The sequence below is a fragment of the Neoarius graeffei genome, chromosome 9 (genome assembly GCF_027579695.1).
Source record: "Neoarius graeffei isolate fNeoGra1 chromosome 9, fNeoGra1.pri, whole genome shotgun sequence".
Lineage (NCBI taxonomy): Eukaryota > Metazoa > Chordata > Actinopteri > Siluriformes > Ariidae > Neoarius > Neoarius graeffei.
In genome coordinates this window covers 79,929,343-79,949,250 of record NC_083577.1, presented here as the reverse complement: position 1 = coordinate 79,949,250, position 19,908 = coordinate 79,929,343, and the positions used below count along the sequence as shown (strand labels likewise).

The window sequence follows — 19,908 nt, the reverse complement described above, 5'->3', positions numbered from 1 at the left end:
CCAAGAACATGTGACCTATACTCATATGTGTCTGCAATTAGCTCAATCAGACCTGAATATTTAAACCAGCTCATTATATCTGACCAACAACTTCTTGTGTTTTATAGAACAAATGGTTGCTGCATCACAAATCATAATACAACCCCAATTCCAAAAAATGTTGGGACACTTTTGGTGTAAAACATAAATAAAAACAGAATGTGAAGAATTGCAAATCAAGGAAACCTTATATTTCATTGAAAATAGGACAAGGACAACATATCAAATGTTCTCATCTCATCTCATTATCTCTAGCCACTTTATCCTGTTCTACAGGGTCGCAGGCAAGCTGGAGCCTACCCCAGCTGACTACGGGTGAAAGGCAGGGTACACCCTGGACAAGTCGCCAGGTCATCACAGGGCTGACACATAGACACAGACAACCATTCACACTCACATTCACACCTACGCTCAATTTAGAGTCACCAGTTAACCTAACCTGCATGTCTTTGGACTGTGGGGGAAACCGGAGCACCCGGAGGAAACCCACGCGGACACGGGGAGAACATGCAAACTCTGCACAGAAAGGCCCTTGCCGGCCACGGGGCTCAAACCCGGACCTTCTTGCTGTGAGGCGACAGCGCTAACCACTACACCACCATGCCGCCCCATATCAAATGGTGAAACTGAGAAATTTGATTGTTTTTTAAAAATATATGCTGTTTTTGAATTTGACGTCAGCAACACGTTTCAGAAAAGTTGGGATGGGGCAACAAAAGACTGAAAAAGTTGTGTCATGCTTCAAAAAAACCTAATTTGGTTAATTGGTCGCAGGTCAGTAACATGATTAGGCATAAAAAGAGCATCCCAGAGAGGCAGAGTCTTTCAGAAGTAAAGATGGGGAGGGGTTCACCGTTCTGTGAAAGACTGCGTGGGCAAACAGTGCAACAATTTAAGAATAACATTCCTCAATGTAAAATTGCAAAGAATTTGGGGATCATATCATCTATGGTACATAATATCATTAAAAGATTCAGAGAATCTGGAGAAATCTCTGTATGCATGAGACAAGGCTGAAAACTGACATTGGATGCCTGTGATCTTCAGGCCCTCAGGAGACACTGCATTAAAAGCAGACACGTGTCTGTAGTGGAAATCAGTGTATGGGCTCAGGAACACTTCAGAAAACCATCGTCTGTGAAAACACTTCATTACTGCATCCACAAAAGCAAGTTAAAACCAGATATACACAATATCCAGAAACGTCGCCACCTTCTCTGGGCCCGAGCTCTTTTATGATGGACTGAGGCGAAGTGGAAAACTGTCCTAAGGTCTGACGAATCAAAAGTAGAAATTCTTTCTAGAAATCATGGACCCCATGTCCTCCAGGCTAAAGAGGAGACGGACCATCCGGCTTGTTATCAGTGCACAGTTCAAAAGCCAGCATCTGTGATGGTATGAGGGTGCATTAGTGCACATGACATGGGTAGCTTGTACATCTGGGAAGGTATCATTAATGCTGAATGATATACCGGTATACACGTTTCAGAGCAATATGCTGCCATCCAGACAAAATCTTTCTCAGGGAAGGCCTTCCTTCTTTCAGCAAGACAATACCAAACTGCTTTCTGCACGTATTAAAACTGCATGGTTTCATAGTAAAAGAGTCCGGGTGCTAAACTGGCCTGCCTGCAGTCCAGATCTGTTTCCCATTTAAAACATTTGGTGCATTATGAACCGCAAAAGATGACAAAGGAGACCCCGAACTGTTGAGCAACTGAAATTGTATATCAGGCAAGAATGGGACAACATTTCTCTTTCAAAACTACAGCAATTGGTCTCCTCAGTTCCCAAATGTGTTGTTACAAATAGAGATGATGTAACACAGTGGTAAACATGCCCCTGTCCCAACTTTTTTGAAATGTGTTGCTGACATCAAATTCAAAATGAGCATATATTTTTCAAAAAACAAAAATATTTCTCAGTTTCAACATTTGGTATGTTGTCTTTCTACTATTTTCAATGAAATGTAGGGTTTCCATGATTCTGCTTTTATTTAAAGTTTACACAGCGTCCCAACTTTTTTGGAGCTGCCGTTGTATTTTATGTCATTTGAAATTTTCTCAGAGATGTTAACTTGGGCATCTCTGCTTTTTCTCCATTTTTTGTTTGCGAAGCATTAAGCTCAAATTTATAACTTGTGATTCCTAGTGGTCGTCTGCCAAAGGTTTCTTATAATCAGTAAAATGTTCAATTCCATTTCAGTGATTAATTTTACTTCTACTCTTCCTGGTGGGGGTCAGTGTGAAATGAAATTTAATCTAATTAACTTAAAGTGAGGGAAAAGACCGCAAAATATACACCTAGTTCGCGAAAAGTTCTTTACCTCACACATTTAAACTTGCACATCAGAATAATATCCTCTCTCTGTTTAATACCATAACAGACTGGATAGTGTAGGATAGGATCTCTGTAAGTGAAAGTGGCACAAGGTAAAACTGAGCTCAGAGCACGACTATAGCTCAAATCTTGTTGAAATGAGATGTCTCAAACTTATATCTCAAGATGTTTTCCTTTTTTCGCACCCATTATACATTCATTTCCTGCATTTCCACAGGGTGCACAGGGGCCTCCCGGTCCACCAGGACTACCCGGACAGTCTGGTCTCGCTGGCCTTCCAGGACCAATGGGACCCGTGGGACCACCTGGACCTCCAGGGCCAAGATACCCTGCTGGATTTGTGAGTATAATTGTAATATTGATATACCGTACCAACCAAAAGTTTGGACACACCTTCTAATTTAATGCTTTTCCTTTATTTTTATTAAGTAAAAGACACTTCATGTCTTAAAGTAATGATGGATGTTGTTTCTCTTTACTTAGTTGAGTGGTTCTTGATGTAATATGGATTACTACAGTTGTGACGTTGAACAGGGATATTTACTGTATTTCTATTATTTACTATTTACTGTTTGATCTCAAACACATTAAGAAGGCAAGAAATTGCACTAATTAACTTTTGACAAGGCACAGCTGTTAATTGAAAAGCATTCCAGGTAAACGGTGGCTACTTTGAAGAATCTAAAATATCAAACGTATTTTGCTTTTATAGCACTTTTTTCTTTCGGACATAATTCCAAATATGTTCCAGATGTTATTTCATAGTTTTGATGTCTTTATTTTTTAAATTTATTTATTTGACCTTTATTTTACCAGGGTGAGTCCCATTGAGACATTCAGCCTCTTTTACAAGGGAGCCCTGACATACAGACATATAGACATTGCACAAAGTATGACGAAACATAGAAACGGAGCACATAAAAACAGGTTCAACAAAACATATATAACACTGGAGAGATTAAAATACAAAAACAAGTAAGCAAATCAAGACAAATACCGCACAACACAGAAATAACTGAATGGTTAGTTAGTGAAAGCATTTACAACTGTCAGATCTAAGGTGTTTGAGTAGCTTTTTAAAATGGTTGAGAGAAATAGCAACAGATAACTTAAGATCTTTTTGAAGGAGATTCCAGCACCAGGGAGCTGCAAAGTTAAAAGCTGTCTTACCTAACTCAGTCTGTGTTCGTGGTGTGTCTAAGAGTATAATGTTATTTGAACGCAAACTACTAGTGCATCTAAAACAATTTGAATACCATGAAAAAGTTCCTTTTTTTTCATAATTTAATTCAAAAAGGTAAACTTTCATATATTCTATATTCATTACATGTAAAGTGAAATATTTAAAGCCTTTTTTGTTTTAATTTTGATGATTATGGCTTATAGCTCATGAAAATCAGAAAACCAGTATCTCAAATTATTAGAATATTCCCTAAGATCAATCAAAAAAAAGGATTTACAATACAGAAATGTCCAACTTCTGAAAAGTATATTCATTTATACACTCAATACTTGGTTGGGGCTCCTTTACCATGAATTACTGTATCAATGCGGTGTGGCATGGAGGTGATCAGTCTGTGGCACTGCTGAGGTGTTATTGAAGCCCAGGTTGCTTTGATAGTGGCCTTCAGCGTATCTGTATTTTTGGGTCGGGTGTTTCTCATCTTCCTCTTGACAATACCCCATAGATTCTCTCTGGGGTTCAGGTCAGGCAAGTTGGCTGGCCAATCAAACACAGTAATATCATGGTCAGCAAACCATTTGGTAGTAGTTTTGGCACTGTGGGTAGGTGCTAAGTCCTGCTGGAAAAGGAAATCAGCATCTCCAAAAAGCTCGTCAGCAGATGGAAGCATGAAGTGTTCTAAAATCTTCTGGTAGATGGCTGTGTTGACTTTGGACTTGATAAAATACAGTGGACCAACACCAGTAGATGACATGGCACCCCAAATCATCACAGACTGTGGAAACTTCACACTGGGCTTCAAACACCTTGGATTCTGTGCCTCTCCACTCTTCCTCCAGACTCTAGAACCGTGATTTCCAAATTAAATGTAAAATGTACTTTCATCTGAAAAGAGGACTTTGGACCACTGAGCAACAGTCCATTTCTTTCTCTCCTTAGCCCAGATAAGACACTTCTGACACTGTCTCTGGCTCAGGAGTAGCTTGATATTAGGAATGCGAAAGTTGTATCCCCTTTCTTGAAGATGTCTGTTCGTGATGGGTCTTGATACACTGATACCAGCCTCAGTCCATTCCTTGTGAAGCTCTCCCAAGTTCTTGAATCAACTTTTCTTGACAATCCTCTCAAGATTGCGGCCATCCCTGTTGCTTGTGCACCTTTTCCAACCACCCTTTTCAGCAATGACCTTTTGTGGCTTACCCTCCTTGTGGAGGGCATCAGTGATCATCTGGACAACAGTCAAGTCAGCAGTCTTCCCCATGATTGTAGTTGTGTGTACTGAACTAGACCGAGAGATACACTGTGTTCATACTGTTTTACTCAAACTTGAAATGAAATATTCTAATATTTTGAGATTTTTTTATGTTTTTGTACTGTATGCCATACTGATTAAAATTAAAATAGAAAAATGCTTGAAACAGTTTAGTTTATGTGTAATGAGTCTATAATATATAACATTTTCACTTTCTTAAATAACTGATGGAAAATATTGAACTTTTTCATAATATTCTAATTTTTTGAGATGCACTAGTATAAGATGAGTGCATTTGAGACAGTAGATTAGAAAGATATGAAGGCAATTTGCCAATAATACCTTTATAGATAAAAAATATGCCAATGGATCCATCTGCGCAGTGAGAGAGAGCTGAAACCAGTCAACTCATAGAGAGTGCAATGATGAGTGCGTGGTTTGGCAATCGCAATAAAACGTAGTGCACCATGGTAAACTGTATCGAGGACGTGTAGGGTGGTAGAGGCAGCATTCATGTATAAGATGTCGCCATAGTCCAGTACAGGAAGAAAGGTGGCATTTATCAGTTTCTTTCTAGCTTGAAGAGTAAAACATGCTTTGTTTCTAAAATAAAATCCAAGCTTAATTTTCAGTTTCTGGGCCAGTTTCTCTATGTGAACTTTAAAAGTGATCTTATCAATCCACAAACCTTTAGTATTGTTCTACAATGTAGAACAGTGTTTTTCAACCACTGGGCCAGCGCCATCTAGTGGGCTGCAATTTTTATTTTATTTTTTTTCCCCAAGTTGAAGTGAATTTCTAGTAGGGTACAATTGCTGGGTTGCATCTGAGGTCACATCCGCCTCATTAAATATGCAAGACATAAAGTGGTGGTCAGCTGAGCTCAGTGTTCACAAAATGCTACTATCGCTGGGGCACCTTGCTAGTCATTAAAATGCCCTACGCTTGCGTTGTTTTGGGCTGCTCGAATCAAACAAACCATGAAACTGATAAGTTTCTTACGGGTTCCTTGTGAAGTGATTAAGGGTGAAAGGGCAAAGGATTTTACCAAAAGATGACAAGAAATGTGGCTCTTTAAGCTTTTGCTGTGATGGAAGGAAACGGAATTGAAGAATGCTTGAGTTTACAGTGATCACTTTGTGAAAGGTTTGTAAATTCCTCTGATTTATTTCATTTGGATTTGCAAATCACCATTTTCCATGATTTCGTAATGTTTTGAAGTTCAGGAGATGCTCAAGTCCTCAGATGTGGTTTTGTTTACTGTTTTATCATGATTGCCATATTAATGCATATATAATACGTGTAATACGCAGTTCTTTAAAGGTGTTTCTGTAGATCTTTGTGAATGATTTACCTGGAAGAGAAGAGCAGGGAAGATTGAGAATCAAGCGGCTGGGGTTTGTTTCCACCTGATACTAAAACTTATACGGTAGCATTCCAGCAACCATCAAAAAGACATGTACAAAAAGCACAGAAATGCCTCCCTACCCGGGCAAAAACAACACAGGATTTACACTACCGTTCAAAAGTTTGGGGTCACCCAGACAATTTTGTGTTTTCCATGAAAAGTCACACTTTTATTTACCACCATAAGTTGTAAAATGAATAGAAAATATAGTCGAGACATTTTTCTGGCCATTTTGAGCATTTAATCGACCCCACAAATGTGATGCTCCAGAAACTCAATCTGCTCAAAGGAAGGTCAGTTTTATAGCTTCTCTAAAGAGCTCAACTGTTTTCAGCTGTGCTAACATGATTGTACAAGGGTTTTCTAATCATCCATTAGCCTTCTGAGGCAATGAGCAAACACATTGTACCATTAGAACACTGGAGTGAGAGTTGCTGGAAATGGGCCTCTATACACCTATGGAGATATTGCACCAAAAACCAGACATTTGCAGCTAGAATAGTCATTTACCACATTAGCAATGTATAGAGTGGATTTCTGATTAGTTTAAAGTGATCTTCATTGAAAAGAACAGTGCTTTTCTTTCAAAAATAAGGACATTTCAGTGACCCCAAACTTTTGAACGGTAGTGTATCTTGTAGTGTCCTGATCCCCAGATCTTTAACCCAGCCATATATAAAAAGTTGTACTCCTCTATGCTCTTCCAGGTTTTCATCTGTGTGTCCGTGTAGAACGATGTCTGCAGCACCAGGTAGTTTGGGATGCCGGGGAACTCAACGGATGGATAATTTTCCAACTCATAGGAAAAATCCTTCTTTGTTAGCGTGTAAGGATCTAATCCCATTGAGTGGTTTCTATATCCACTTCTTTTGAGTGTACTTCTTGGTTTTAATAACTTGCTTGTTTGCTGAACACAAACACGGCAACAAGTTCTTGTGTTAATGGACCCGACTCCACTTTTGGATCATTAATCCCTTTTGACTGAGAATGCCCTGCATGCATGGTTTGGCTTCCGTTACATCCATACAGTTTTAAATACAATACCTCCAATTAAAAACAGTTTGTTTTTACTGCATTTATTTAATTCCTGGACTCCCATCTGTAACAGGGACTGATGTCGCATCCAGTTAATACACTTTATAGTAGATTATTAGATTCTAATAGAATAGATGAGCCAAAATAATTGGGGATCTTTTTAATGGGCCCCGATTCGTTGTAAGTATGAACAGGTGGGCCTTAAAGCAGTAAAGGTTGAGAACCCCTGGTGTAGAATATAGTCACAATACAGAAAAACCTATCAGTGAGTAGGGTGTCCAAACTTTTGACTGGTACTATATATCTTAAAACTTGTTGAATCTGTTTTATGAGAAATGAACACTATTGCAGTTGTGAAAATTCAGCAGCTTTTTTAATAAGTGATTTTGGTATCTAATTTGTGCTCCTTATTATTTTTTTCACCATCTTTGTGCTGTGTTGGTTTTGAGTGGACCGGAACTGTTATGAGAGTTGCGTTTCCCTCTTTGTTCAGGACGACATGGAGGTTTCAGGTTCTTTCAGTGGCGTGCCTGGAGTCAGAGGACCAGAAGGCGTACGGGTTAGTGACCTCTTAGTCTACTGTCAGATCTCATTATTGTTCCCTCTATCTGCAGTGGCTTTTAAAGTAATACATTTTGTATCACCCAAAACTTTCAGGGTCCACCTGGTCTGCCGGTAAGTCGTTTGCTCATATTTTTATTCTGGAGTAATTTTTTTTGCTCAATAATATTGTTTGATTATGTATGCAGATGACATTTTGGGTTTTGTTATGTATGTGTGTGGTGTTCTATAGGGTCAGCCTGGTATACCTGGGGAGAAAGGAGAGAAAGGCAACCAGGGACTTCCAGGGCCAGTTGGTCGTTCTGGACTTGATGGCTTTCCTGGACCACCGGTAGGGGTGTCATGATGGGGAAAAAAAAAAATGATAAACATTAAACCATTAATTCTTTTCTGTTCCAGTATAGATGATGATATATATATGAAAATAATGATTCCCATATAAATAATTTTTACATGGATAGCATGCAAATATCAAAGACGAGAGCGTCAATGACGGCGTAGCTCACTCCGGCCCCGTCTAGTCCAGAAGGAACGATCTAAAGTGCGCAATAAATGTTGCAAGCTACATACAGTATATACAAGCTACATATATAGAAGCGATATCCACCCTAGGGATACTGACCTATTTACCAGAAAGAATCCACAATGGCGAGGAATTGACCGAGAAGAAGCGAATTTTATTGAACTGCTTAAAGCCAGTATCTCATTGGGCTGCGACAAATTGCCAACGTCATTTGCGAGAGAGTTTCAAAAGTGCCTTGAAACATTCGCAGGGCTTCTCAATTTCCTTGCATGAGTCGCAAAGTGTCGCTCCTTCGTCGCTGAAATTTTGAACATGTTCAAAAAATCCTTGCGACAAAATTTCTCTCAAAATAGCCGCAAATGCGTCGCTGGTGTCGCAAAGCTGTCACAAACCCTTCTCGAGTCAGTTTCTGTGAGACAGGAAGTGTGAGTGCATCTCACTGGGCTGCGACTAGTTGAAGACACAACAATTGCGATAAAATATGCGAATATCAATTCAGTGTGATTCCAAGTGAAAATTGTCGCTAATTTGCATATTTTATCGCAATTGTTGTGTCTCCAACTAGTCGCAGGCTGTCGCAGCCCAGTGAGATACTACCCTAAGGCATTAAGGCTTAATTAGTCCATAACTTCATTAATAATTGTTATTAAGCAAATCTGGGTGGAAGTTATATGCCCCCTAGGTATCCCTACCTAGAATAAAAATCGGTGAAGAACTGAGAGAGAAGAAGCGATTCTCGTGAAATGTAGACGACGCTGGACAGACGGACGACGGACAACACATAATGGCATAAACTCATCACCTATTGGCTGGATGAGCTAAAAAGTGCTCCTTGTTAGTAAATAATTAACCACTGTGTTCTGTATGGAATAAAGCACATGGGACATGGTGTTATACTGTAGTAACTGAATCAGTGACGGGATCATGTGTTGCTGTTACCATTACGCAAGTTTATTAGTTTCAAATGAAAGCACAGGGTGAAGTATTTCATTTCTCTTATCCCACAGCCTGGACTAACACTTTTTATCTATTTATAGTTACATTTAATATTGTAGAACATCTGCTATGAGAAGAAATGGTAGCTGCTTATGTTGCTGACAAACCAGAGCTCTCAAGTCAAACCTCACAGAAAGACTCACTTTATTTCAACAATTACACGCACACACACACACACACACACACACACACACACACACACACACACACACACAGTTTATGTAGAGTGACTGTCCATTATACAAGTCCATGGATAAGCTGTTCCTATGAATGAACACACTACTGTTCAAAAGTTTGGGGTCACCCAGACAATTTTGTGTTTTCCATGAAAAGTCACACTTTTATTTACCGCCATAAGTTGTAAAATGAATAGAAAATATAGTCAAGACATTTTTCTGGCCATTTTGAGCATTTAATCGACCCCACAAATGTGATGCTCCAGAAACTCAATCTGCTCAAAGGAAGGTCAGTTTTATAGCTTCTCTAAAGAGCTCAACTGTTTTCAGCTGTGCTAACATGATTGTACAAGGGTTTTCTAATCATCCATTAGCCTTCTGAGGCAATGAGCAAACACATTGTACCATTAGAACACTGGAGTGAGAGTTGCTGGAAATGGGCCTCTATACACCTATGGAGATATTGCACCAAAAACCAGACATTTGCAGCTAGAATAGTCATTTACCACATTAGCAATGTATAGAGTGGATTTCTGATTAGTTTAAAGTGATCTTCATTGAAAAGAACAGCGCTTTTCTTTCAAACATAAGGACATTTCAAAGTGACCCCAAACTTTTGAACGGTAGTGTAAATAAATAAATAAATAAAAACAATCACATTAATATGTAATAGCAGTCAGAAGTTTGTACACCCGTACTCATTCATAGGTTTTTCTGTATTTTGTATTTTCTACATTTTAGAACAATACTGAAGACTTCAAAAGTATGAAATAACATCTAGAACATATATGGAATTATGTGGCAAATGAAAAAAAAAATGCATTCCATATTTTAGATTCTTCAAAGTAGCTAGCGTTTACCTTAATGGTGCTTTGCACACTATTGGCATTATCTTAACCAGCTTCATGAGATAATCACCTGAAATGCTTTTTATGCCCCACTGGCTGAAAGGCCCAAAGGGGGATTATGTCGTGGCGATGTCCATCCGTCCGTCCATCCGTCCATCCCAGGAAGGGTGCTCAGCTTCTGAAATCAACTCCTATCACAATTTTTGGAGGAATTTTATGAAACTTGGCAGGATTCTTTGTAATACACATACTGTAATTTCGTTCAATTCAGTCGTATTTTACGAGAGTTGCAGCCCTTGATTAACAAAATTTATAATTTGACAATTTCATGAGTGTGCGTTCCTTCTGAAATCAACTCCTCTCACAATTTTTGGAGGAATTTCACAAAACTTAGCAGAAGGCATTCTTATATGCCGGTAGTACGCATATCGTTATTTTGTTCAATTCGGTCACATTTTACCAGAGTTACAGCCCTTGATTAACAACCTTGTACTTTGACAATTTCATGAAGGTGTGCTCACCTTCTGACATCAACTCCTCTCACAATTTTTGGACAAATTTCTCGAAGTTTGGCAAAAGGCCTTGTTATATGACGGTAATATGCATATTGCGATTTAATTTCGCTTGTGAAAATTTTCCCAGAGTTTTGACCCTTGATTAAATAACTTGTACTTTGACAATTTCATGAGGGTGTACGTTCTTCTGAAGTCAACTCCTCTCACAATTTGTGGAGGAATTTCACTAAACTTGGCAAAAGGCTTTGTTATATGACAGTTATACACATATTTAAATTTTGTTTAATTTGGGCAAATTTTTCCAGAGTTATGCCCTTGATTATTAACAAACTTGTACTTTGCCAATTTCATCAAGGTGTGCTTGCTTTCTAAAATCAACTTCTCTAACAATTTTTATCCCCCGCTGGCCAAAATTGGGGGATTATGTCGTGGCGATATCCGTCCGTCCTGGGAAGGGTACTCACCTTCTGAAATCAACTCCTCTCACAATTTTTGGAGGAATTTCATGAAACTTGGCAGGATTCTTTTTGCAATTTCATTCAATTCAGTCGCATTTTACCAGAGTTATGACATAGTTGCCAGTGGGGGATATTATGCTCTCCGAGCACTTTTGTCAATTAACAGGTGTGCCTCGTCAAAAGTTAATGAATGCAATTTCTTGCCTTCTTAATGCGTTTGAGATTAAATAGTAAATAATACAAATATAGTAAATAGGCCTATTCAACACCACAACTGTAGTAATCCATGTTATGTCAAGAAGTGCTCATTTAAGTAAAGAGAAACAACATCCATTATTACTTTAAGACCTGAAGTGACTTTTAATTAATAAAAATAAAGAAAAAATATTGAACTAGGAGGTGTGTCTAAACTTTTGGTTGGTACTATATCTCAATGATGCGCCTTGCAGCCAGAACTACTCTCAGAGCTGCTGTTATAGAAAATTAACCAATCAGAATAGAGAATTCAGTAGCATTGTGATATACAGTAAATGGTATTGAATAAGTACTTTCTTGAAACTGCTGAAAAGTTGTACAACCCCACATCCAAAAAAGCTGGGACAAAGTACAATTTGTAAATAAAAACGGAATGCAGTGATGTGGAAGTTTCAAAATTCCATATTTTATTCAGATTAGAACATAGAGGACATATCAAATGTTTAAACTGAGAAAATGTATCATTTAAAGAGAAAAATTAGGTGATTTTAAATTTCATGACAACACCACATCTCAAAAAAGTTGGGACAAGGCCATGTTTACCACTGTGAGACATCCCCTTTTCTCTTTACAACAGTCTGTAAACGTCTGGGGACTGAGGAGACAAGTTGCTCAAGTTTAGGGATAGGAATGTTAACCCATTCTTGTCTAATGTAGGATTCTAGTTGCTCAACTGTCTTAGGTCTTTTTTGTCGTACCTTCCGTTTTATGATGTGCCAAATGTTTTCTATGGGTGAAAGATCTGGACTGCAGGCTGGCCAGTTCAGTACCCGGACCCTTCTTCTACGCAGCCATGATGCTGTAATTGATGCAGTATGTGGTTTAGCATTGTCATGTTGGAAAATGCAAGGTCTTCCCTGAAAGAGCCGCCGTCTGGATGGGAGCATATGTTGCTCTAGAACCTGGATATACCTTTCAGCATTGATGGTGTCTTTCCAGATGTGTAAGCTGTCCATGCCACACGCACTAATGCAACCCCATACCATCAGAGATGCAGGCTTCTGAACTGAGTGCTGATAACAACTTGGGTCGTCCTTCTCCTCTTTAGTCCGAATGAGACGGTGTCCCTGATTTCCATAAAGAACTTCAAATTTTGATTCGTCTGACCACAGAACAGTTTTCCACTTTGCCACAGTCCATTTTAAATGAGCCTTAGCCCAGAGAAGACGTCTGCGCTTCTGGATCATGTTTAGATACGGCTTCTTCTTTGAACTATAGAGTTTTAGCTGGCAACGGCGGATGGCACGGTGAATTGTGTTCACAGATAATGTTCTCTGGAAATATTCCTGAGCCCATTTTGTGATTTCCAATACAGAAGCATGTCTGTATGTGATGCAGTGCCGTCTAAGGGCCTGAAGATCACGGGCGCCCAGTATGGTTTTCCGGCCTTGACCCTTACGCACAGAGATTCTTCCAGATTCTCTGAATCTTTTGATGATATTATGCACTGTAGATGATGATATGTTCAAACTCTTTGCAATTTTACACTGTCGAACTCCTTTCTGATATTGCTCCACTATTTGTCGGCGCAGAATTAGGGGGATTGGTGAGCCTCTTCCCATCTTTACTTCTGAGAGCCGCTGCCACTCCAAGATGCTCTTTTTATACCCAGTCATGTTAATGACCTATTGCCAATTGACCTAATGAGTTGCACTTTGCTCCTCCAGCTGTCCCTTTTTTGTACCTTTAACTTTTCCAGCCTCTTATTGCCCCGTCCCAACTTTTTTGAGATGTGTTGCTGTCATGAAATTTCAAATGAGCCAATATTTGGCATGAAATTTCAAAATGTCTCACTTTCGACATGTGATATGTTGTCTATGTTCTATTGTGAATACAATATCAGTTTTTGAGATTTGTAAATTATTGCATTCCATTTTTATTTACAATGTGTACTTTGTCCCAACTTTTTTGGAATCGGGGTTGTAGATACAAAGCATCGATGTAGGATTATTGGTACCTCGGATTTGATCAATCCCTGTTTATAAAATGCACTAATGATGCATGACACTGCCTTAATTCCCAATGTTTTGCCACATTGACTCTCTTTCTCTATTAATCTTCTTTAAGGACATTCACAATCATCTAATGTTATAGTCTGAGCTATGCATAGTTATTTGGGGTTGGGTTGTATAGGTAGGTACAACATATAACCTCTGAATTTCTTTTATTTTGTTTTATGGAATCCCCTTCTTGTGTCGTTTTGGGCCAAACCCTTCATTATCACAACCAGACCAGTCTGGTATAGGCACATTTCCTTGAGCCACACATCATTAGGACAAGCATTGTGAATCTTGTAATGAGCAATCAAGGCTGGAGACTGACTGCTTATTGGGTTTTGTCCACAGGGACCACAGGGAGAGGTTGGATTGAAAGGAGCGAGAGTGAGTATTTCCTCAGATGTTAACAAACATATCAGATCCTGATGGTGACTCAGGTGTGATCAATTTGATATATTTCTGTAATAGGGTGATCCAGGTCGTGATGGTGTTGGCCTTCCAGGACCCCCTGGACCTCCAGGACAAATTATCTATCGGTCTACAGATGGTGTAAGAAAATATATATATAAATAAATAGGTTTCTTGTTACTCTAATGCACCTATATTAGGCATATCAGGTGAAAATTCAAATTCAGTCCAACTTGCCTGAAGCTGCTCTCGTTGAATTCAGAATTGAATGCAGACCAACTTATTTAATACAGAATTAAAATAGCTTTATCCATTCTTGAGATATTACAAATCTAAGATTGAAGAAATGGTTTAATTTTTAGAAAACGGCCGTAATATTCTGTATTCGGATCACATGGTCCAAAATGGGCCTGATTAACCAATGAGATCAAATGTTTTTTCTTCATAACTTTTCTATTTTTCAAGATATTTACATGGAAATTGGCAGGCACATGGATGGTTGTATACTGAATACAAAGTTTGAAAAATTAGTAAAAACAAATTATGCAAGTTAGTATTTAATTAGTATTAATTGTGCTAATTAGGTAAAACCGTTAAATCGGTACATTCAATTAAAAAGTAAGAAAGATTATTTCTAATACTCTCCTTGTGCTCTGTCTGCCTTTGTATTTCTCAAAAGTAGGGCCTACTAGTGTTTATATTAAAGAATAAAGAATATAAATGATAATATTCACAGCTTTCAAGGCGAACCTTGAAAAAACTGTCTGATCCACATTCAATAAACTATTCATATTAAAGGAGAACTGAAGTGATTTTTAAACTTGCTTTATTTCTTAATTAACGTGTTATTCAATTATGTTTTTGGTTTTAGTAACCTTATATCGTGACTCGTATTGGCAACTAATTGCAATTAAATATTAAAGCCGCAAGCGGCCTCGACGGGCCCTCGCGCCAGCGGCCAAGGGGGGCGGGGGCATGCGTCCCCGCGAAATACCTTCCACAGCTTCTTTGGCAAGAGACATTACTCCCACAATGGTGACAAAGCACAGAATTGGACACAGAGTACACGGTGCGCTGAGATGTTGTCATGGACAGAACATTTTATGCAATGGCCTCCCAACCAAATTAATGTATTTACCTCATCAGTCACCAAGCTAAAGCTACATAGGATTGTCTTCTGTTAGACATCTATTAGTCTGTATGTAACGCTACAACACTTGCTCCCGACTGCCTACCCATTCCCCACAAGTCATGTGTTTTTAAGGCAACCAAAACAACATACTCCTGGTGCCTCATGATTGTAAACACCTCTCCTGCAACTGCTACAGCGCAATGAGCGCCCCCAGTGGTCCACAAGTCATGTGTGTTTAAGGCAACCAAAACAACATACTCCTGGTGCCTCATGATTGTAAACACCTCTCCTGCAACTGCTACAGCGCAATGAGCGCCCCCAGTGGAGAAAGTTCACCAAATTTGGTATACATGTCAAGGGACCTATGAAGAGTTGTTTTGTAAAGTTTGATCAAGTTTGACCAATCAGAAGCCGAGATATAAATTGTTGCCTGAAAACAGCGCCCCCAGTGGCAAAAGTTCACAAAATTTGGCACATATGTCAGGTGACCTGTTAAGAGTGTGCCTATCAAGTTTGATCAAGATTGAGAAAATAGAAGATGAGATATTGATTTTTGAAGAATACATTTTTTGGTTTCTCCCATGTCAGTAGGTGGCGCAATGCTGCACATGAGCGATTATGAGTTGGAAAAATAAGTGTCTACAACAGCAACGTACTATCAGAAGGTAGTGGTGTGAAGGAGAAGCATTATGGAATTATTTACCAAAAACCTGTTTCGGAGCAATTGCGTTGGCCAAAAACAGCGCCCCCCATGGACGAAAATTCCCAAAATGTGGTGAACATGACATGGGAGGTAGTAAGAGGGTGGCCGTGAAGTTTGACCAAACTTGAGGAAAGATTGGATTTTTTGCCCAAAAATAGCGCCCCCAGTGGCGAAATATCACAGAAATTGGGTAACATGTCAGATGCCCAATGAGTGATTTGCGTGTGAAGTATGAGCAGTTTTGAGCAATTTGAAGAAATGTTATGAATTTTTAAGCATGTAAAATTTTGCATTGAAAATTGATTGACGTATAACTTCTGAACGGTTTATTCTACGTGAAACGTATTTAGGAACTTTTGTCAGCCGTGTCTGTAGATGATGTGTATCAATTTTGGTGACATTCCTATGAACGGTCTAGGAGGAGTTGCGGTGTCTTCGTCGCCATGCATTTCGCACAAAAGTGAAATTACCTCACTTCCTGTTGGGCGTGGCTAATGCATTGGCATTACATTTTTGTCCGGCTTAGTGAGATACATATGCGTACCAAATGGCATGCCACTACTACAAACTACATGGCAACCAGGCACCTTAATGCGGGAGGCCAAAATCACAATGAGTTAGGGGGCGCTATAGAGGCCCTGAGGCCCGCCTGGATCTGGGCTTCTGGTTCTCAGTAGCGGTGGGAGTCTAAGAAAAAGGAGCCAAATTTAGTGCGATGTCGACCATGGCAAGCGCCCCAAAAAGGGTCTTGTAAAGAGTTTGCTTGCCAAGATTGACAAATCAGAAGCTGCAATATCATTTCTGCCATAACCAGCACCCCCAGGGGCAAAAGTGCACAAAATTTGGCGTACATGTCAGGTGAGCTATGAAGAGTTCGCGTATGAAGTTTGATGACAATTGAGTAAACAGAAGATGAGATATAGATTTTTGAAGAATAAATTTTTTGGTTTTTCCCATGTCAGTAGGTGGCGCTATGCTGTGCATGAGTGATTATGAGATGGAAAAATAAGTGTCCACAACAGCAACGCACTATCACAAGGTAGTGGTGTGAACGAAAAGCATTATGGAATTATTTACCAAAAACCCGTTTTGGAGAAATTGCGTCGGCCAAAAACAGCGCCCCCCATGGACGAAAATTCCCAAAATGTGGTATACATGACATGGGAGGTAGAAAGAGGGTGGCCGTGAAGTTTGACCAAATTTGAGGAAAGATTGGAATTTTTGCCCAAAAATAGCGCCCCCAGTGGCGAAATATCACAGAAATTGGGTAACATGTCAGAAGCCCAATGAGTGATTAGCGTGTGAAGTATGAGCAGTGTTGAGCAATTAGAAGATTTGTTATGAATTTTTAAGCATGTAAAATTTTGAAGTGAAAATTGATTGACGTAGAACTTCTGAACGGTTTATCCTACGTGAAACGTATTTAGTAACTTTTGTCAGCCATGTCTGTAGATGATGTGTATCAATTTTGGTGACATTCCTATGAACGGTCTAGGAGGAGTTGCGCCGTCTTCGTGGCCATGCATTTCGCACAAAAGTGAAATTACCTCACTTCCTGTTGGGCGTGGCTAATGCATTGGCATTACATTTTTGTCCGGCTTAGTGAGATACATATGCGTACCAAATGGCATGCCACTACTACAAACTATATGGCAACCAGGCACCTTAATGCGGGATGCCAAAATCACAACGACTTAGGGGGCGCTATAGAGGCCCTGAGCCCCGGCCAAGTGTGGGCTTTTGGTTCTGAGTAGCGGTGGCAATTCTCGGAAGTGGCGCCAAATTTCGCGCGTTTTCGCCCATGGCAAGTGCCCCGAAAATGGCCCAACAGCGGAGAAAAATAAAGAAGAAGAAGAAGACGGAAGAAGAAGAAGAAGAAGAAGAAGACGGAAGAAGAATAATAATAGTGAACTCTTACAAGAACAATAGGGCCTTCGCCCATAGGGCTCGGGCCCTAATTATACTTATCGGCCTATTCGGTTTTTAGCCATGTTGAATTGAGTTCGTTTGGTCCACGGCAGGCATCGCTTGTCCACGCGATCTTCACGAGACTTCGAAACGTGAAGTGTCAGCCAGGTGTCAGCGCCGCCATTTTGAAAACTGTTTTCCAAACGAAATATTGCACAAAAACGAGTTTAAATGACGATTACTGTCTACTTGTTTCAAACTTTCTTGATTGCTATCAAAACAAACAAAACTTCTGGCTTGATTACATCAGCATTCGAAAGAGGGCGCGCGCGTCTTTTGACAATGTTGGCAGATGTTGGTCACTTTAATTTCCGCTGTACATTTTACTTCCATCCTACGATGTCTCGCACAGGTCTCAACGAATCTCGTTTACGGCCATCGCTTTAACATATGGACTGATATATTACAGAGCATATTTCAAACACTCAGAACTTGCTATAGCAGCGACAAAATAGCTATCAAAAATGCATTCTTATATTTAATACAATGAGATAAATTGAATTTTGATTATAAAAAATTTGCCTTCAGTTCTCCTTTAACTGAATTGAAATTGACACTTGTGTTTCTGACTTCTGGTTTTTAAAAATATCATTCTGACCACTATGATCTCAATATTTTTCATCAAAATAACTATAGTTATATTCTAAAATAGTTACTTATTTACATGAATCGGTTTGATTTGAAAAAAATAAGTAGGTAAAGCTATGAAAACTCACTTCAAAGTCTCCTGTGAACCATAACATCAAAACTAGCAGACGGAAAATTTTGCTGAATATGTCATCAGAAACAGTGAGAGCAAGAGAACATCACGATAAAAGTTATCCGATTGATATTCACGAGTAATCCAGTTAGAACCCGATCAGGAGAGAGAGAGAGAGAGGGCGCCTGACCGCTTTCCCGTGACTCAAGAAGCAAAGCACCGTCAGTTTCCTGACGTCACGCGAGCAGAGTGTGAACTCCGTTGTACCAACTTCAACCTGCCGTTGCTCCCAAAGTACCAAACAGATCTTAATGAGATAAATTTCTTTGGAAAGCAGAAATTATGAGCTTTTTAATGCTCATATTCACGATAGAAAATATTCAAGAGTTAAGCAATGATAGATTTGGAAACTTAGATGAGCGTCTGCATGGACAATTTTCACAGCAGCGTCTGATATACCGACCTATATGAGAAAGCCTTGTTGAGGAGTTACTAATTATTTTTCTCTCTTGCCCTCAGCTATCAGCTGATACTGTATTTGAAAGACAACTGGTAAGAACCTTTTAACTCATCTGAAACGTATTCTGTCTCATTACAATAAATATTTTTATTTATTACAAAAAAATTATTTAATTATTTACAAAATACAAATATGCAGTGATGGTCATAATAACAAATATTGTGCAAGAAAATAACCAGAGCAGGGATCTTTCTCATCGAGCTGCTCCTTGCAGTTTCCAGCAATTAATTGCATCATCATTGAACTTTCATATCTGTTCAGTGTTGCACAAATTACAAGCAGTAATTTTAACATCTTTTTTTTTCTCCTGAGCGCCTACTAATTTAACACTGTTTTGATTTGTAAGCATGTTATTACTGCTGATCCGTTCATAGAAAATAAGCGCTCAAACAGATGTTTCCGCTGTGTTTGTTTGAGCAAGAGAAGATATGTAAAGATATACCAGATATTAGCAAGCACAAAAGTGAGAGCGGCATAATCTGAAAGAATAACTTCTGAAACTTCAGAAGTAGTTTTTTTCTTGTCCAGAAGAAGTCAAACATGACATGTGAGTCATCCAAGAAACCTTGCGAGGAACCAAGACTTAGCCTGGGAAAGCCATCCTCTTCTTGCCTTGTGAATCATGAATCAGTTTTATATCAGATAGTACTGTATGTCAGAAGGAAATATAAATTAATGTTGAGCTCGTCAGGTGTTGAGTCAGTAAGACCATAACCCCTACAGTAGATAAAGGAGAAGGTTGATCAAAGTCAGAGGTAAATCAGTGGCAATGGAGGAGATATCAGCATTTATTCTGTCCACATTCACTGGATATGAGCAGTCACACGCTCTGATTGGCTACTCTACTACTAAGATATCAGCTCATATACCGTGAGTAGAGAAAAACAAAAT

General features: G+C 39.2%; 1 protein-coding gene across 5 annotated transcripts in view; it reads left to right on the top strand.

Moving 5' to 3' along the window:
- Positions 1-19,908, top strand: part of col18a1a (collagen type XVIII alpha 1 chain a) — a 327,724-nt gene that overhangs the window by 268,135 nt on the left and 39,681 nt on the right. For all 5 annotated transcript variants that reach the window (XM_060930350.1, XM_060930349.1, XM_060930347.1 and 2 more), the window contains 7 exons: positions 2,597-2,719; positions 7,751-7,816; positions 7,915-7,932; positions 8,051-8,149; positions 13,935-13,970; positions 14,055-14,135; positions 19,017-19,049. In XM_060930350.1, coding sequence (XP_060786333.1) covers positions 2,597-2,719; positions 7,751-7,816; positions 7,915-7,932; positions 8,051-8,149; positions 13,935-13,970; positions 14,055-14,135; positions 19,017-19,049 — 456 coding nt within the window. The remainder of the gene's footprint in view (positions 1-2,596; positions 2,720-7,750; positions 7,817-7,914; positions 7,933-8,050; positions 8,150-13,934; positions 13,971-14,054; positions 14,136-19,016; positions 19,050-19,908) is intronic.